The sequence below is a fragment of the Oncorhynchus mykiss genome, chromosome 8, assembly GCF_057628025.1.
Source record: "Oncorhynchus mykiss isolate SJ-2025 chromosome 8, ASM5762802v1, whole genome shotgun sequence".
NCBI lineage: Eukaryota > Metazoa > Chordata > Actinopteri > Salmoniformes > Salmonidae > Oncorhynchus > Oncorhynchus mykiss.
In genome coordinates, this window is record NC_143029.1 from 69,332,013 (window position 1) to 69,345,227 (window position 13,215).

General features: G+C 40.0%; 1 protein-coding gene across 3 annotated transcripts in view; it reads right to left on the reverse strand.

The window, feature by feature from the left end:
- The window catches only part of LOC110530405 (vacuolar protein sorting-associated protein 4B), a 37,703-nt gene extending 26,251 nt beyond the window's left edge, over window positions 1–11,452 (reverse strand). Inside the window, exons 1-4 of one of the 3 annotated variants that reach the window (XM_021613429.3) lie at window positions 10,601–11,452; window positions 9,881–9,992; window positions 8,718–8,818; window positions 8,479–8,523 (exon numbers count right to left, since the gene is read on the reverse strand). In XM_021613429.3, the coding sequence (XP_021469104.1) occupies window positions 8,479–8,523; window positions 8,718–8,818; window positions 9,881–9,992; window positions 10,601–10,633 (291 nt within the window). In that variant the 5' untranslated portion in view covers window positions 10,634–11,452. Of the gene's footprint in view, window positions 1–2,476; window positions 2,848–8,478; window positions 8,524–8,717; window positions 8,819–9,880; window positions 9,993–10,600 lie in introns of those variants that run through there. The other 2 variants (XM_090182406.1, XM_021613430.3) reach the window with 2 other exon arrangements.
- Between the last annotated feature and the right edge of the window lie 1,763 nt (window positions 11,453–13,215).

The following is a 13,215-nucleotide window of genomic DNA, read 5'->3' on the forward strand; positions in this document are numbered from 1 at the left end:
TGTGGCTATGGAACCCTGACCTGTTCACCGGACGTACTACCTGTCCCAGACATGCTGTTTTCAACTCTCTAGAGACAGCAGGAGCGGTAGAGATACTCTGAATGATCTGCAATGAAAAGCCAACTGACATTTCCTCCTGAGGTGCTGACCGGTTGGACCCTCGACAACCACTGTGATTATTATTATTTGACCCTGCTGGTCATCTATGAACATCTTGGCCATGTTCTGTTATACACTCCACCCGGCATAGCTAGAAGAGGACTGGCAACCCCTCTAGGTTTCTTCCTAGCTTCTGGCCTTTCCAGGGAATTTTTCCCTAGCCACCATGCTTCTACACCTGCATTGCTTGTTGTTTGGGGTTTTAGGCTGGGTTTCTGTACAGTACTTTGTGACATCAGCTGATGTAAGAAGTGATTTATAAATACATTTGATTGATGTCACCCATTGAGCATGTTTGGGATGCCCTGGATCGACAGTGTGTATCCAGAAAATATCAAGACACTTCAAACAGACATTGAAGGAGTGGGACAGCATTCAAAAGACCACAATCAACAGCCCGATCAACCTTATAGGAAGGAAATGTGTTGCGCTGCATGAGGCAAACACACATGTATATATACACATCTTATCAGGAAACTAGGCATATGTCACATGTCACTACTTCACAGGAGAGGCATTTGAATGTAAACATTTTTTTTTTATTAAAATGAGTTTGGCGATTTTCATGTGCCTTAATAACAAACTTGTATGTCATCTGTAAATACAACAACAATTGTTAAATTACAAGCCTAGTTGGTTTAGCCACAGAACAAGACAGGGACTTTCCTGCTAGCCATTTCCTGCTAGCCATGATTAGCTGTGATAATGGTTGGGCTGGATATGGCGAGAGATGAGTTCGGATTGGTCTGCCATGTAGCACGTTTGTCTATAAAATGAGCTGCTAAGTATGCGTAGGTAATCCTTTATAACATGTTTTTTCTTAAAGATGCTATTTGCTTTCTGGATTTCAAGTTTTGAAATCAGTGGAATGTCCGATGGAAGCAGAGTATGATAGCTAAGGATTAGATGGAGAAGATTCTGGCGTTTGATTGCAAATATGAAGAGGGAGTCGAAAACACACAAAAGGCTGTTGTATAAAACACCTGTCTCCGGATTTTATCTTCAAACTAAGGGCCACCATGGCATCCGTGACAGAGGCAGAAGCATTCATCCATGTATTCGTGTAAAACAGTCTACTTTTTTCAGATATTCTAAGTTTCTAATTTTGTCAGAAATCAGTTCCCTTTTCAAGTTAAAGCGTACTGTTAGATAGCTGGCTCCCTAACTAAGATCACATGTATGATCTGTATAGTAAAATTGTATTTCAGAGCCATCTGCCTTGCTAGTTATAGCCTAATGTTGGCTAACATTGAACCTAGTTTGCTAATATTAGCTGCCAGCAGACTCATGCAGGGTAGTAACGTAATGAGTTGGGATTATGGTTCATTGCGTAGCTAGCTAGATAACCGTGTAAACAAGACTCCACTATGCAAGTAACCATTTCACTGTACCGTTTACACCTTCTGTATCCTGTGCATGTGACAAACATTGATTTTATTTGAAATAGTGTTCACCAGTGACGGTAATGTGAAGAACAACATGACCAGCACCAAAGTCAAATTAGGATATAACGTTAGGCCAACGAGACAGTGTCCCAAATTTTAAAATCCTCCGGGGAATGCCCTGCTTTTATATATTCACACTCACAAGCGTAATCTATTTTCTGTCATTAGCTCGCCATTAACGCTTATTTCATGCGAGTGTATTTTCCTGTAATAATGAATACCTAATTATCTCAAGTTAAGACGTCGTCAGCTAACTGGCTAGCCAGCTAACTTAACATTAGCTAGTTAACAAGCTAGAAACGAACCAAAACATTGTTCATTTGCTTAACAGTTAACTAGTCAATTACATTATCATGGTACTAGTTTATTGAAATTTCAGATTGTCTTGGCCTTGCTGGGGGCGCGCTAGTCATCGAGAACACAAGGCAAGCAGTCAATTATTGTACACATTTACACCAACATGAACATGTCAACTTTGCTACTGTAACTAGCTTCTAGGAAACGTGCATGCAATCAAGTTTCAGGTAACAGTTAACGTTAAAGTTAGCTAGTTAAACAGGCTTCAACGAATTCTAGTGACTAACGTTAACGTTAGTTGCTGCTCTGTCCTCAAATCGGTAAACTCGCAGTAACAAAATAACTAACGTTACTCAGCTAGCTAGCTAACGTTACCTAACACGTTAACATAACTTCACCGTAGCCATATAGCTAAAGCTAGCTAGCGCACATCAACACTGGTATAACGGCAAGTTGGCCATTTGATTACCTAGTTAACAAGATAACCAAAACGAATCACGAACAAACGTTAGTTATATAGCTAAACTGTGTGTGTTGCTAACTAGCTACAATAGTAGGCAGCTTTCCCAACTTACCTGTAAATTGTTGTTGGCAGCCATAACGGCTAATTACTTGTCAATAAAATAGTTTTGAATATAATAAGCGGCAAAACAGGCCTTATTTTTGTTAATAAATAAAAACTACAGCCCAACAGTCGCTATTTAATTTAAAATCAACTGTATTGTTTTCCTTTTTCAGGTCGTTGAATAACACTGAAGCTTAAAAAAAAATCCGCACTCGGGGTCGCCACAGTCATAAACCCCGCCCATTTATACAATTTATTTTATTAAATTATTATTTTAAATCTAACAGTAAATGCTTTACCCTACATTTTGTTTTCACGATATAGACATTTTTTTTTACTTTGTGGTTGTGCTATCCCAGTGAGACACATTATGAGATGTGTAGTTGATTTCCGTAGAACTCTCACGTGAACACGAAATGACGTAACTGGTCGTCCGAGGTGCGTTCAGTTTACTTGAATGTTTGTTGCATTGTTAACTGGCGTCCAATTTGTCTTCTTAATAGTGACTATAAGACATTATTAGCCTTACTACTTGCAAAAAATAATTGAAGTCCTGGATGCAATCATTGATGAAACACAGTATAGCTTTGAGGAACAGACATATTTCTAAAAATATATGACTAGTATTAGACATACTTGAGTACTCAGAACTAATAACCAAGGATAGGTTCATAAACTCAGCGAAAAAAGAAACGTCCTCTCACTGTCAACTGCATTTATTTTCAGCAAACTTAACATGTGTAAATATTTGTATGAACATAAGATTCAACAACAGACATACACTGAACAAGATCCACAGACATGCAACTAACAGAAATTGAATAATGTGTACTGCAGTGCATCTCCTCCTCACGGACTGCACCAGATTTGCCAGTTCTTGCTGTGAGATGTTACCCCACTCTTCCACCAAGACACCTACGAGTTCCTGGACATTTCTGGTGGGGAATGGCCCTAGCCCTCACCCTCTGATCCAACAGGTCCCAGACGTGCTCAATAGGTTTGAGATCTGGGCTCTTCGCTGGCCATGGCAGAACAGTCCCGCCTCTCTCAGCCTATTGCGGACAGTCTGAGCACTGATGGAAGGATTGTGCGTTCCTGGTGTAACTCGGGCAGTTGTTGTTGCCATCCTTTAACTGTCCCGCAGGTGTGATGTTCGGATGTACCGATGTTGTTACACGTGGTCTGCCACTGCGAGGACGATCAGCTGTCCGTCCTGTCTCCCTGCAGCGCTGTCTTAGGCGTGTCACACTACAGACATGGCAATTTATTGCCCTGGCTACATCTGTACTTCTCATGCCTCCTTGCAGCATGCCTAAGGCACGTTCATGCAGATGAGCAGGGACCCTGGGCATCTTTCTTTTGGTGTTTTTCAGAGTCAGTAGAAAGGCTTCTTCAGTGTCCTAAGTTTTCATAACTGTGACCTTAATTGCCTACCGTCTGTAAGCTGTTAGTGTCTTAATTACCTTTCCCCAGGTGCATGTTCATTAATTGTTTATGATTCATTGAACAAGCATGGGAAACAGTGTTTGAACCCTTTACAGTGAAGATCTGTGAAGTTATTTTGATTTTTACAAATGATCTTTGAAAGACAGTTTTTTTTTTTTGCTAAGTTTATTATTATTTTAAATAAAGCATTTGACACAGTAGAGCATTAGTTCCTCTTCCACTCCCTTGAGAAATTTAGTTTGGGGATTTTTTTCTGTAAGTCTATTAAGACTCTCTATACAAATGGTAATAGCTCTATCAAATTGAAATATGGCACCTCGCCTAGATTTGAGTTAAAGAGAGGAATTAGGCAAGGTTGTCCTATCTCTCCATATCTGTTTTTATTAATCACCCAAATTCTTACATTCTTTAAATAATGGTCCTGTACAAGGTATTTCCATAGCTGGTAAATAAATTATTTTAAGCCATCTGGCTGACGATACTACACTTTTTCTGAAAGACGCTAACCAAATTCTCATATTGATCAATGTGATACAATCCTTTTTCAAAGCGTCTGGTCTATATCTAAACATGAATAAATGTGAACTCATGGCTGTCAAAGATTGTGTGACACCTTCATATTATGGTTTTCCAGTGAAAGAAGAACTTACATATTTAGGCTTAACAATTACTAAGGATCAGAAGTCTAGAGGCTTACTAAATTTGAACCCTTTTATTTAAAAAACCCAGAAGAAGCTAAATCAATGGCTACAGAGGGACTTCTTTAAAAATGAGAGTCGTAATAACCCAGGCTGAAGGTATCTATCTTTATATCTTGACGGTAAAATAAGCAAAGAGATGGACCAGATGCTTTTCAACTTTGTGGAGAAACCGTACTCATTACATTAGGAAAACTTCCGATGACCACTTATGAGTATGGTGGGCTGAATTTTCTGGACTTTACTACCTTAAATTATACTTTCAAGATCAATTGGATAAAACAATTCCTAAGAAGACCCACTTCTATGTGGAATTGTATTCCTCATCATGTCTTCTATACTTTTGGTGGCCTTAACTTCATGTTGGTTTGCAATTATAATATTGACAAAGTTCCAGTGAAACGTTCTGCTTTTCATCAGCAGGGTTTCTTGTCATGGTCCTTAATTTATATGCATAATTTCTCCACACAGATATTACACAGTTGAAGTCGGAAGTTTAAATACACCTTAGCCAACTACATTTAAACTCAGTTTTTCACAATTCCTGACATTTAATCCCAGTAAAAATTCCCTTTCTTAGGGTAGTTAGGATCACCACTTTATTTCAAGTATGTGAAATGTCAGAAAAAAATAAGCAGAACGATTGATTTTACCTTTTATTTCTTTCATCACATTCCCAGTGGGTCAGACGTTTACGTACACTCAATTACTATTTGCTAGCATTGCCTTTAATTGTTTAACTTGGTTCAAACATTTCAGGTAGCCTTCCACAAGCTTCCCACAATAAATTGGATGAATTTTGGCCCATTCCATCTGACAAAGCTAGTGTAACTGAGTCAGGTTTGTAGGCCTCCTTGCTCGCACACGTTTTTTCAGTTCTGCTCACAAATTTTCTATAGGATTGAGGTCAGGGCTTTGTGATGGCCACTCCAATACCTTGACTTTGTCTTTAAGCCATTTTGCCACAACTTGTGGAAGTATGCTTGGGGTCATTGTCCATTTGAAAGACCCATTTGCGACCAAAGTACGTTCATCTGAACGCGTCTCCTCCCTGAGCGGTATGATGGCTACATGGTGTTTATACTTGCGTACTATTGTTTGTACAGATGCACATGGTACCTTCAGGCGTTTGGAAATTGCTCCCAAGGATGAACCCGACTTGGGGAGGTCTACAATTTATATTCTGAGGTCTTGGCTGATTTCACCATGATGTCAAGCAAAGAAGCACTGAGTTTGAAGGTAGGCCTTGGTACACCTCCAATTGACTCTAATGATGTCAATTAGCCTATCAGAAGCTTCTAAAGCCATGACCAAATTTTCTGGAATTTTCCAAGCCGTTTAAAGGCACATTCAACTTAGTGTATGTAAACTTCTGACCAACTGGAATTGTGATACAGTGAATTATAAGTGAAATAATCTGTCTGTAAACAATTGTTGAAAAAAAATGACTTGTGTCATGTGTAACCGATGTGAAATGGCTAGCTAGTTAGCGGTGGTGCGCGCTAATAGCGTTTCAATCAGTCACGTCACTCGCTCTGAGACCTGAAGTAGTTGTTCCCCTTGCTCTGCAGGGGTCATGGCTTTTGTGGAGCGATGGGTAACGATGCTTCGTGGGTGTCAGTTGTCTGTGTGTGCAGAGGGTCCCTGGTTCGAGCCCGGCGAGGGGAAGGATGAAAGCTATACTTTTACACATGCAAAGTAAATGTCCTAACCGACTTGCCAAAACTATAGTTAACAATACATTTGTGGAGTGGTTGAAAAACTAGTTAATGACTCCAACCTAAGTGTATGTAAACCTCCGACTTCAACTGTATATGGAATAATCGGGATATATTGTATAAAAACACTTTGTTTTTAGAATATTGGTTCTGAAATAATATCCTATTGGTGAGCCAACTTGTAAATGCAGAGGTTTTTTTACTTAGTTGTAAGGAATTCTTATCACTTTACAAGGTCCCTGTAACACCTAAAGATTTTTCAATTGCTTTAGATGCCATTCCCTCAGGTGTTGCTTTATTATTCAGGAACGTGTCAAGACCTGACCCTCAGAGCTTACCTTCTGCTAACCCTGTTGACTCATCAGTAGGAAAGATTTGTTTCTCTTTTGGTCCAGTCAACGACCTTGTTTCAGCAGTATGTTGTATGTACCTTATGTCATGCATTATTGGAATGGTTTGATTGATAATATCTGTTGGAAAAAAGTTAGGATGTTGCCACACATATACCTACTATTAACAAAATTAAGGAAGTTTCCTTTAAAATTGTTCAGAAATATTATCCTGCCAACCACTATATGAAGAAGTTTAAGGAAAACATCAACTCAAATTGTACCTTTTGTAATGACCACCCAGAAGCGATGTTGCATCTTTTTTGGCATTGTATTAATTTAAGGAAACTGTGGCAAGACATCAGGAGTTATATAATTGAACATATTTATGAAGATTTTACACTATTGTGGAGAGATGTACTGCTTGGATTCTTTACCTATGATAGAAATAAGCTGAAACAATTTTATGTAATTAATTTCATTAGGCCAAATTTCATATTCACAAATGTAAATTTACATCCAAAACACCACTTTTAACTATATTTTAAGACAATTAAATACTCTAACAAAAAAGCTGTTAGAATTGTAAGTGTATTTATGTCCCTTAAAGACCTTGTGTAATGTGATATTGTACCCCCTAGCCCAATTGTCCTTTGTATATTATTTATATATACACACTTGTGTTCCCACATACTTCCTGTATTGATTTGTTGTTTAAAAAAAGTTTGTTACATTGGGGAACGACTTGTACTGAACAACACGTTTCCGCAAAACATTGTTGAACAGGCTTTGAGGTATGTTTGGTGGGTGTGGCTTGAAGCTGTAAGTGTAGTTTTAAAGGACAGTGGCCATGCTGACAGTGTTCCTCAACTCCTCTCCGTTTTTCAACTGGTTGTTCAGTACAGCACCGTTTCAGTTCAATTGAACGTCCCAGAATGTTAAAACGTCACACAGCCCTGTTACCACAGCAAGTCATAATTATGGCTAAACCCCGCTTATTTCTAACATTTCTCTTCTTAACATCTGATTATAAACCTAACCACACTGCTAATCTTATACCTAACCCTAAATTAAGACCAAAAAGCTCATTTTTGTTTTCATGATTTCTTAAGATATAGCCAGTGACAACCCTTAAAGGGCGACTGCACTTTCTGATTTGGCTTTGCTTTCGATCATCAAAGGTGAGTTGGTTTAGGGGTGTGGTTTGATGTGGGTGTCTCTTGTGCGTGTTCACAGGTGGGAAGAGTTACACAAATTATTTGTCAAATTAGTTTCAGCTGGCTGGTGTGCACCCCTGGCAAAATTGGTTTGACTTTTGATAGCCTATCTGAGGAGCTAGTTAGCGACTGCCAATAAATTACACAATGTAAAGGAGGCAATATTTATGTTGCACACCTTTTAGTTCTCATTAAATAATTTCAATATTTGTATATGAATTTCTACAATTTATAGTTGGTTTGAGGTTGTCCCATGTACATTGTGTCATTTACAGATGGTCCCTAACTAGCCCCATAGGGATATCCAAAGTCAAACCAAATTTTACCACAGGCATTAAGATTGTCAAGTGAAGCTGTACTCTGAAATTATTATTAATTGTGTGCTGCCAGCCAGGATTGAAACAAACCCATTTACCACAAGTCTCACAAAACTCAACACTGACTTCATAACCAAAATTATTTTTAGTACATTTTGTCAGTAGGCTAAATGTTTGACACATAGATGCTGCATAGGCTGTTTTCTAAATGAGAAGTTGTTAGGGGTAGTTGCTCTTTAGGACATTCATATACAAAAGCAGTTAGTTATCAGTATCTTTTCACTCACCTTGTATTCTTCTTCAGTGGGGTTTATTGTTGGTTGGGATCCAACCTTGTATTGTAGAGGGATGAAATGTCAAATAAGGATGATTCATGTGGACATGAGAAGGATATGCACATCTTCTATTAGCTTTATCCTTACCACAGAGTTGCCGGTCAGATTCATGATAAATATATATAGTAGGCATAACATTGGACCTACTTGTTAGACTACATTATTTATAAAATGTTCAACCGTCTAATAACCTCTTTCTTTTCTAGATACTCCTGTAGTTCTTCCACTCTGTCCAGGTACAGTTTGCACTTGTCCCTGATCTTCTGGTTGCCCTCTTTACCCTGTGGTTGACCTGAGAGGGAGAGAAGTTGGAAGAGACAGTTAACACTGTGTTAAGGCAATGGTTTTGCCCAGGTATTTTACATTTTATCACATGCTCTTATCCAGAACAACTTACATTTTTCTTACTAGTTCTACAGTGGCAATCAAACCCACAACCCTGGTGTCATGCTTTACCAACTGAACCACAAGGCTATACCAGTAGCCTGTAAACTCAAGGAGATGGAAGTGAGATATCCCACTCCCTAATTTGTTGTGGGTCAAAGTCAATACACTAAGCAGATCAGAGCCAGCTGTTGTCTATGGGAGAGTCACCCAATAAGCAGACTGGACATTTTTTTTTCAATGGCCTGAGTGAACGATCTTCAATTATCCACCATCTTTGGTAGTAGGTGGTGACAATATACCTAATAGGTGTAGAAAAAGGGGAGAGTAGGCCTATACCTATGGGTAAACTGTAAGCCCCTTTTGTTTCACAGTAGGCTGCTGCCTAAGGCCAAACCCTGATTTTGATTTATGTAGTGAAATTCCTTTTCTTGTGGCCTGCCTGTCAAGACTGTAATAAACATTAGCCTTTTACAAAACGATTTTGTTTAACTTGTGATTCATAAAACAAAAGCATCTTTACACCATTTTGTATATCAGTTAATTGTATTGACTCCTTGTTTGTCACTGGCTCCCTGGGTACCAGAAAGTGACCATTACCTAAATTAGGCTACAATTTATCAGTAGGCCTAGGCCTAAATAGTATATTTTTTGTCATTTAGCAGATGCTCTTATTCAGGGCGACTTGCATGGGCAATTGGGGTTGGGTGCCTTGCTCAAGGGAACAGTGACAGATTTTTCACCTATTCAAGTTGGGGATTTGAACCAGCAACCTTTTGGTTGCTGTTCACCGCTAGGCTACCTGTTGCTGCTGCATGCAAGTACGAGCTGTAGGCTAATGTGATATGCATTTACTTAATCAGCATGCATTGACATAAGAGCATCTGATAAAATGTAATATTCACAGACAGAGACTAGACTGTCATCATCATGTCTGTATGGCATTTCCTCAGGAGTCATGGTTACATACATTTTACAATGTGCAGGAAGTACTTGACAGCATGTTGGTAAGATTTGATAGCCTCCTGGTAGTTCCCAGCCTGGTCCTCTTGGGAGGCTTTCTGTGCTACAGCGATAGCTTTCTGACGAGAGGGATGAGTTGGGCAGAAAAGAGTGGGATATAGGGATGAGTAAGGTAGAAATGAGAAGGAAAGAGGGATGAGTTGGGTGGAAGAGAGGGATGAGTTGGGAACTGCTGCACTCAGTCACAACATGTCATGTCATTGTTCATCACATATTTTCCTATTATGTCTACATTGCTTCATTTGAATGAGACAGACTCACAATTATTATGCTCTGATTAGATAATAGAATACATGGGATGTAGCATCAGCATCACAAGCCACTATGGAATTTATCTTAGCTGTGTGAAAGTTAAACACTATTTTATTAAGTAGCTGACAATGGCTTTTACTTGTTTGCATGTTTTTCATGTAGGCCTATTTATAACGTATTGTGCTCTATTACTCTATAAACAAGTTGACTAGCTGATCAAAAGTGACAACAGCACGAACACAAGCGACATTTGCTCGACTAGAGTTCTATGTTGGCATATCCCCAAGACAGCTTGACCGTCTCATTCTGACAAGTGGAATCAAACCCATAGGCCCATAAACATGTATTAATCATTTACAATAAAACGTACATCAGCCTACCAAGCTAATCACATAAATTGTCAGTTAATCTATACCTGTAGATTTGTTGGCTCCATGGGAAGTTTCATACGGTCAGTTGCTCCTGAGAACCAACACAGTCTGAGCCCCTTGCCTTGATATTACTGTTTCGTTTACACAGCTATTTCCTTGTTGCTCATCTCACAGCACACACGCGCCAGAGACTTGCCTGTAGAAAATAATGATCATAATGCTGATCATAACGCGTTCAAAACTACTCGGAACTCGGGATCCTCCGATATGCGACTTTAGTGCGTCGGAGCTCTAGAAAGATGCCAAAGTTTCTGACTTGGAATTCCGAGTTGGATTTACCGTTCAAATACTTTTTTCCCAAGTTAAAAGTTGTCTTGAATGCACTGAAGACGGAAGTCGACGATTTGAGAGTTTCCAGTTGTTTTGAACAAGTCATGAGAATCCGCCTGCCTGTGAGTCATTCATGATGATAAAATTGTTACATTGAGATAGATAGAGGACTCCTCTTTATGTCTGTGCCACTATAGCGTATGTGACAGCTTGGAAATTGCCATTGAAGCTCAATGGCTCTGCCCATAGTAAACGGCCTTTTGGTTACTAGAGGCATCTGTCATTATTCATGGATTGTTATGTAAGTATAGTCAGCAGTCCAGGAAAACATGAGAAGCGCCATTCGCGGTAGGCATTCACGTTAGGCTAATATCTTTCTCCCATATCTGTCCTCCAGTTTGAAACTCCCCTCGAGGGGATATAAATCAGAAAAAAGTATACATCAAATCTAGATAAAGTGCCGGTATGAGTTTTTTTTTGCTCAGGAATATTGTAAATTCCTCTCTTGCAAAACTCCCTCCTGCAGTGGTGTTGATCCCCACAAGGTGTCCCCCTAGGACCAGTGGGATAATGTGTAATCTACTGCCTCACAGGTGGACTTATTAGGTAGTACAGTGTATATATATATACTTTTGTTTAACTAGGCAAGTCAGTTAAGAACAACTTTGTATTTTCAAAGACAGCCTAGGAACAGTGGGTTAACTGCCTTGTTCAGGGGAAAACTACAGATTTTTACCTTATCAGCTCGGGGATTCGATCTTGCAACCTTTCAGTTACTAGTCCAACGCTCTAACCACTAGGCTACTTGCCACCCCATGTGAGTAGACCATGTATTTTTAAGATACTTTTGATCCTGAAGTGTATTTGAACACCTGCTCGTCTCATTCCAAAATCATGGACATTAATATGTAGTTGGTCCTCCCTTTGCTGCTATAACAACCTCCACTCTTCTGGGAAGGCTTTCCACTAGACGTTAGAACATTGCTGGGGGGACTTGCTTCCATTCAGCCACAAGAGCATTAGTGAGGTCGGGCCCTGATGTTGGGTGATTAGGCCTGGCTCACAGTCAGCGTTTCCAATTCATCCCAAAGGTGTTTGGTGGGGTTGAAGTCAACGCTCTGTGTAGGCCAGTCAAGTTTTTCTACACCGATCTCGACAAACCATGGGCATTGTCATGCTGAAACAGGAAAGGGCCTTCCCCAAACTGTTGCCCCAAAGTTGGAAGCACAGAATTGTCTAGAATGTCGTTGTTTGCTGTAGCGTTAAGATTTCCCTTCATTGGAACTAAGGGGCCTAGCCCAAACCATGAAAAACAGCCCCAGACCATTATTCCTCCTCCACTGAACTTTACAGTTGGCACTATACATTTGGGCAGGTATCATTTTTCCTGGCATCCGCCAAACCCAGATTTGGCCGTCAGACTGCCAGATGGTGAATCGTGATTCATCACTCCAGAGAATGCGATTCCACTGCTCCAGAGTCCAATGGCAGTGACCTTTACACCACTCCAGCCGACACTTGGCATTGCGCAGGGGGATCTCAGGCTTGTGTGCAGCAGCTCTGCCATGGAATCCCACTTCATGAAGCTCTCAACAAACAGTTATTGTGCTGACATTGCTTCCAGAGGCAGTTTGGAATTTTGTAGTAAGTGTTGCAACCGAAGACAGACAATGTTTACTCACAATGCTCTTCAGCACCCGGCGGTCCCGTTCTGTGAGCATGTATGGCCTACAACTTCGTGGCTGAGCCATTGTTGCTCCTAGATGTTTCCACTTCACAATAACAGCACTTACAATTGACAGGGGCAGCTCTAGCAGGATAGACATTTGAATGGCTTGTTGGAAAGGTGGCATCCTATGACAGTGCCACGTTGAAAGTCACTGAGCTCTTCAGTAAGGCCATTCTACTACCCATGTTTGTCTATGGAGATTGCATGGCTGTATGCTCGATTTTATACACCTGTCAGCAACGGGTGTGCCTGAAATGGCCCAATCCACTATTTTGAAGGGGTGTCCACATACCTTTGTATACACGTATAGTGTATCTGAACTGCAAATGCAATATCAGTGAGTGAATATTGTAATTGCAACGAATAGTTCACAAAGGTGGGAGCTGATAACACAAACAATCTAAACAGCACATTATTTATGTTGCCCAATTGAATATATAAGCCCAATGTGTAATTTAACAAATTCTGTAACTACCTTTGGGTGGTATTTAATCTGCTCATAATCCACTATGTTTACATCCTGCACATAATCCCTGACCATGGCACTGGAAATAGCAATGGTATGCAAGAGAAAGGAGTGTATCTCTGGATGAATCTGGG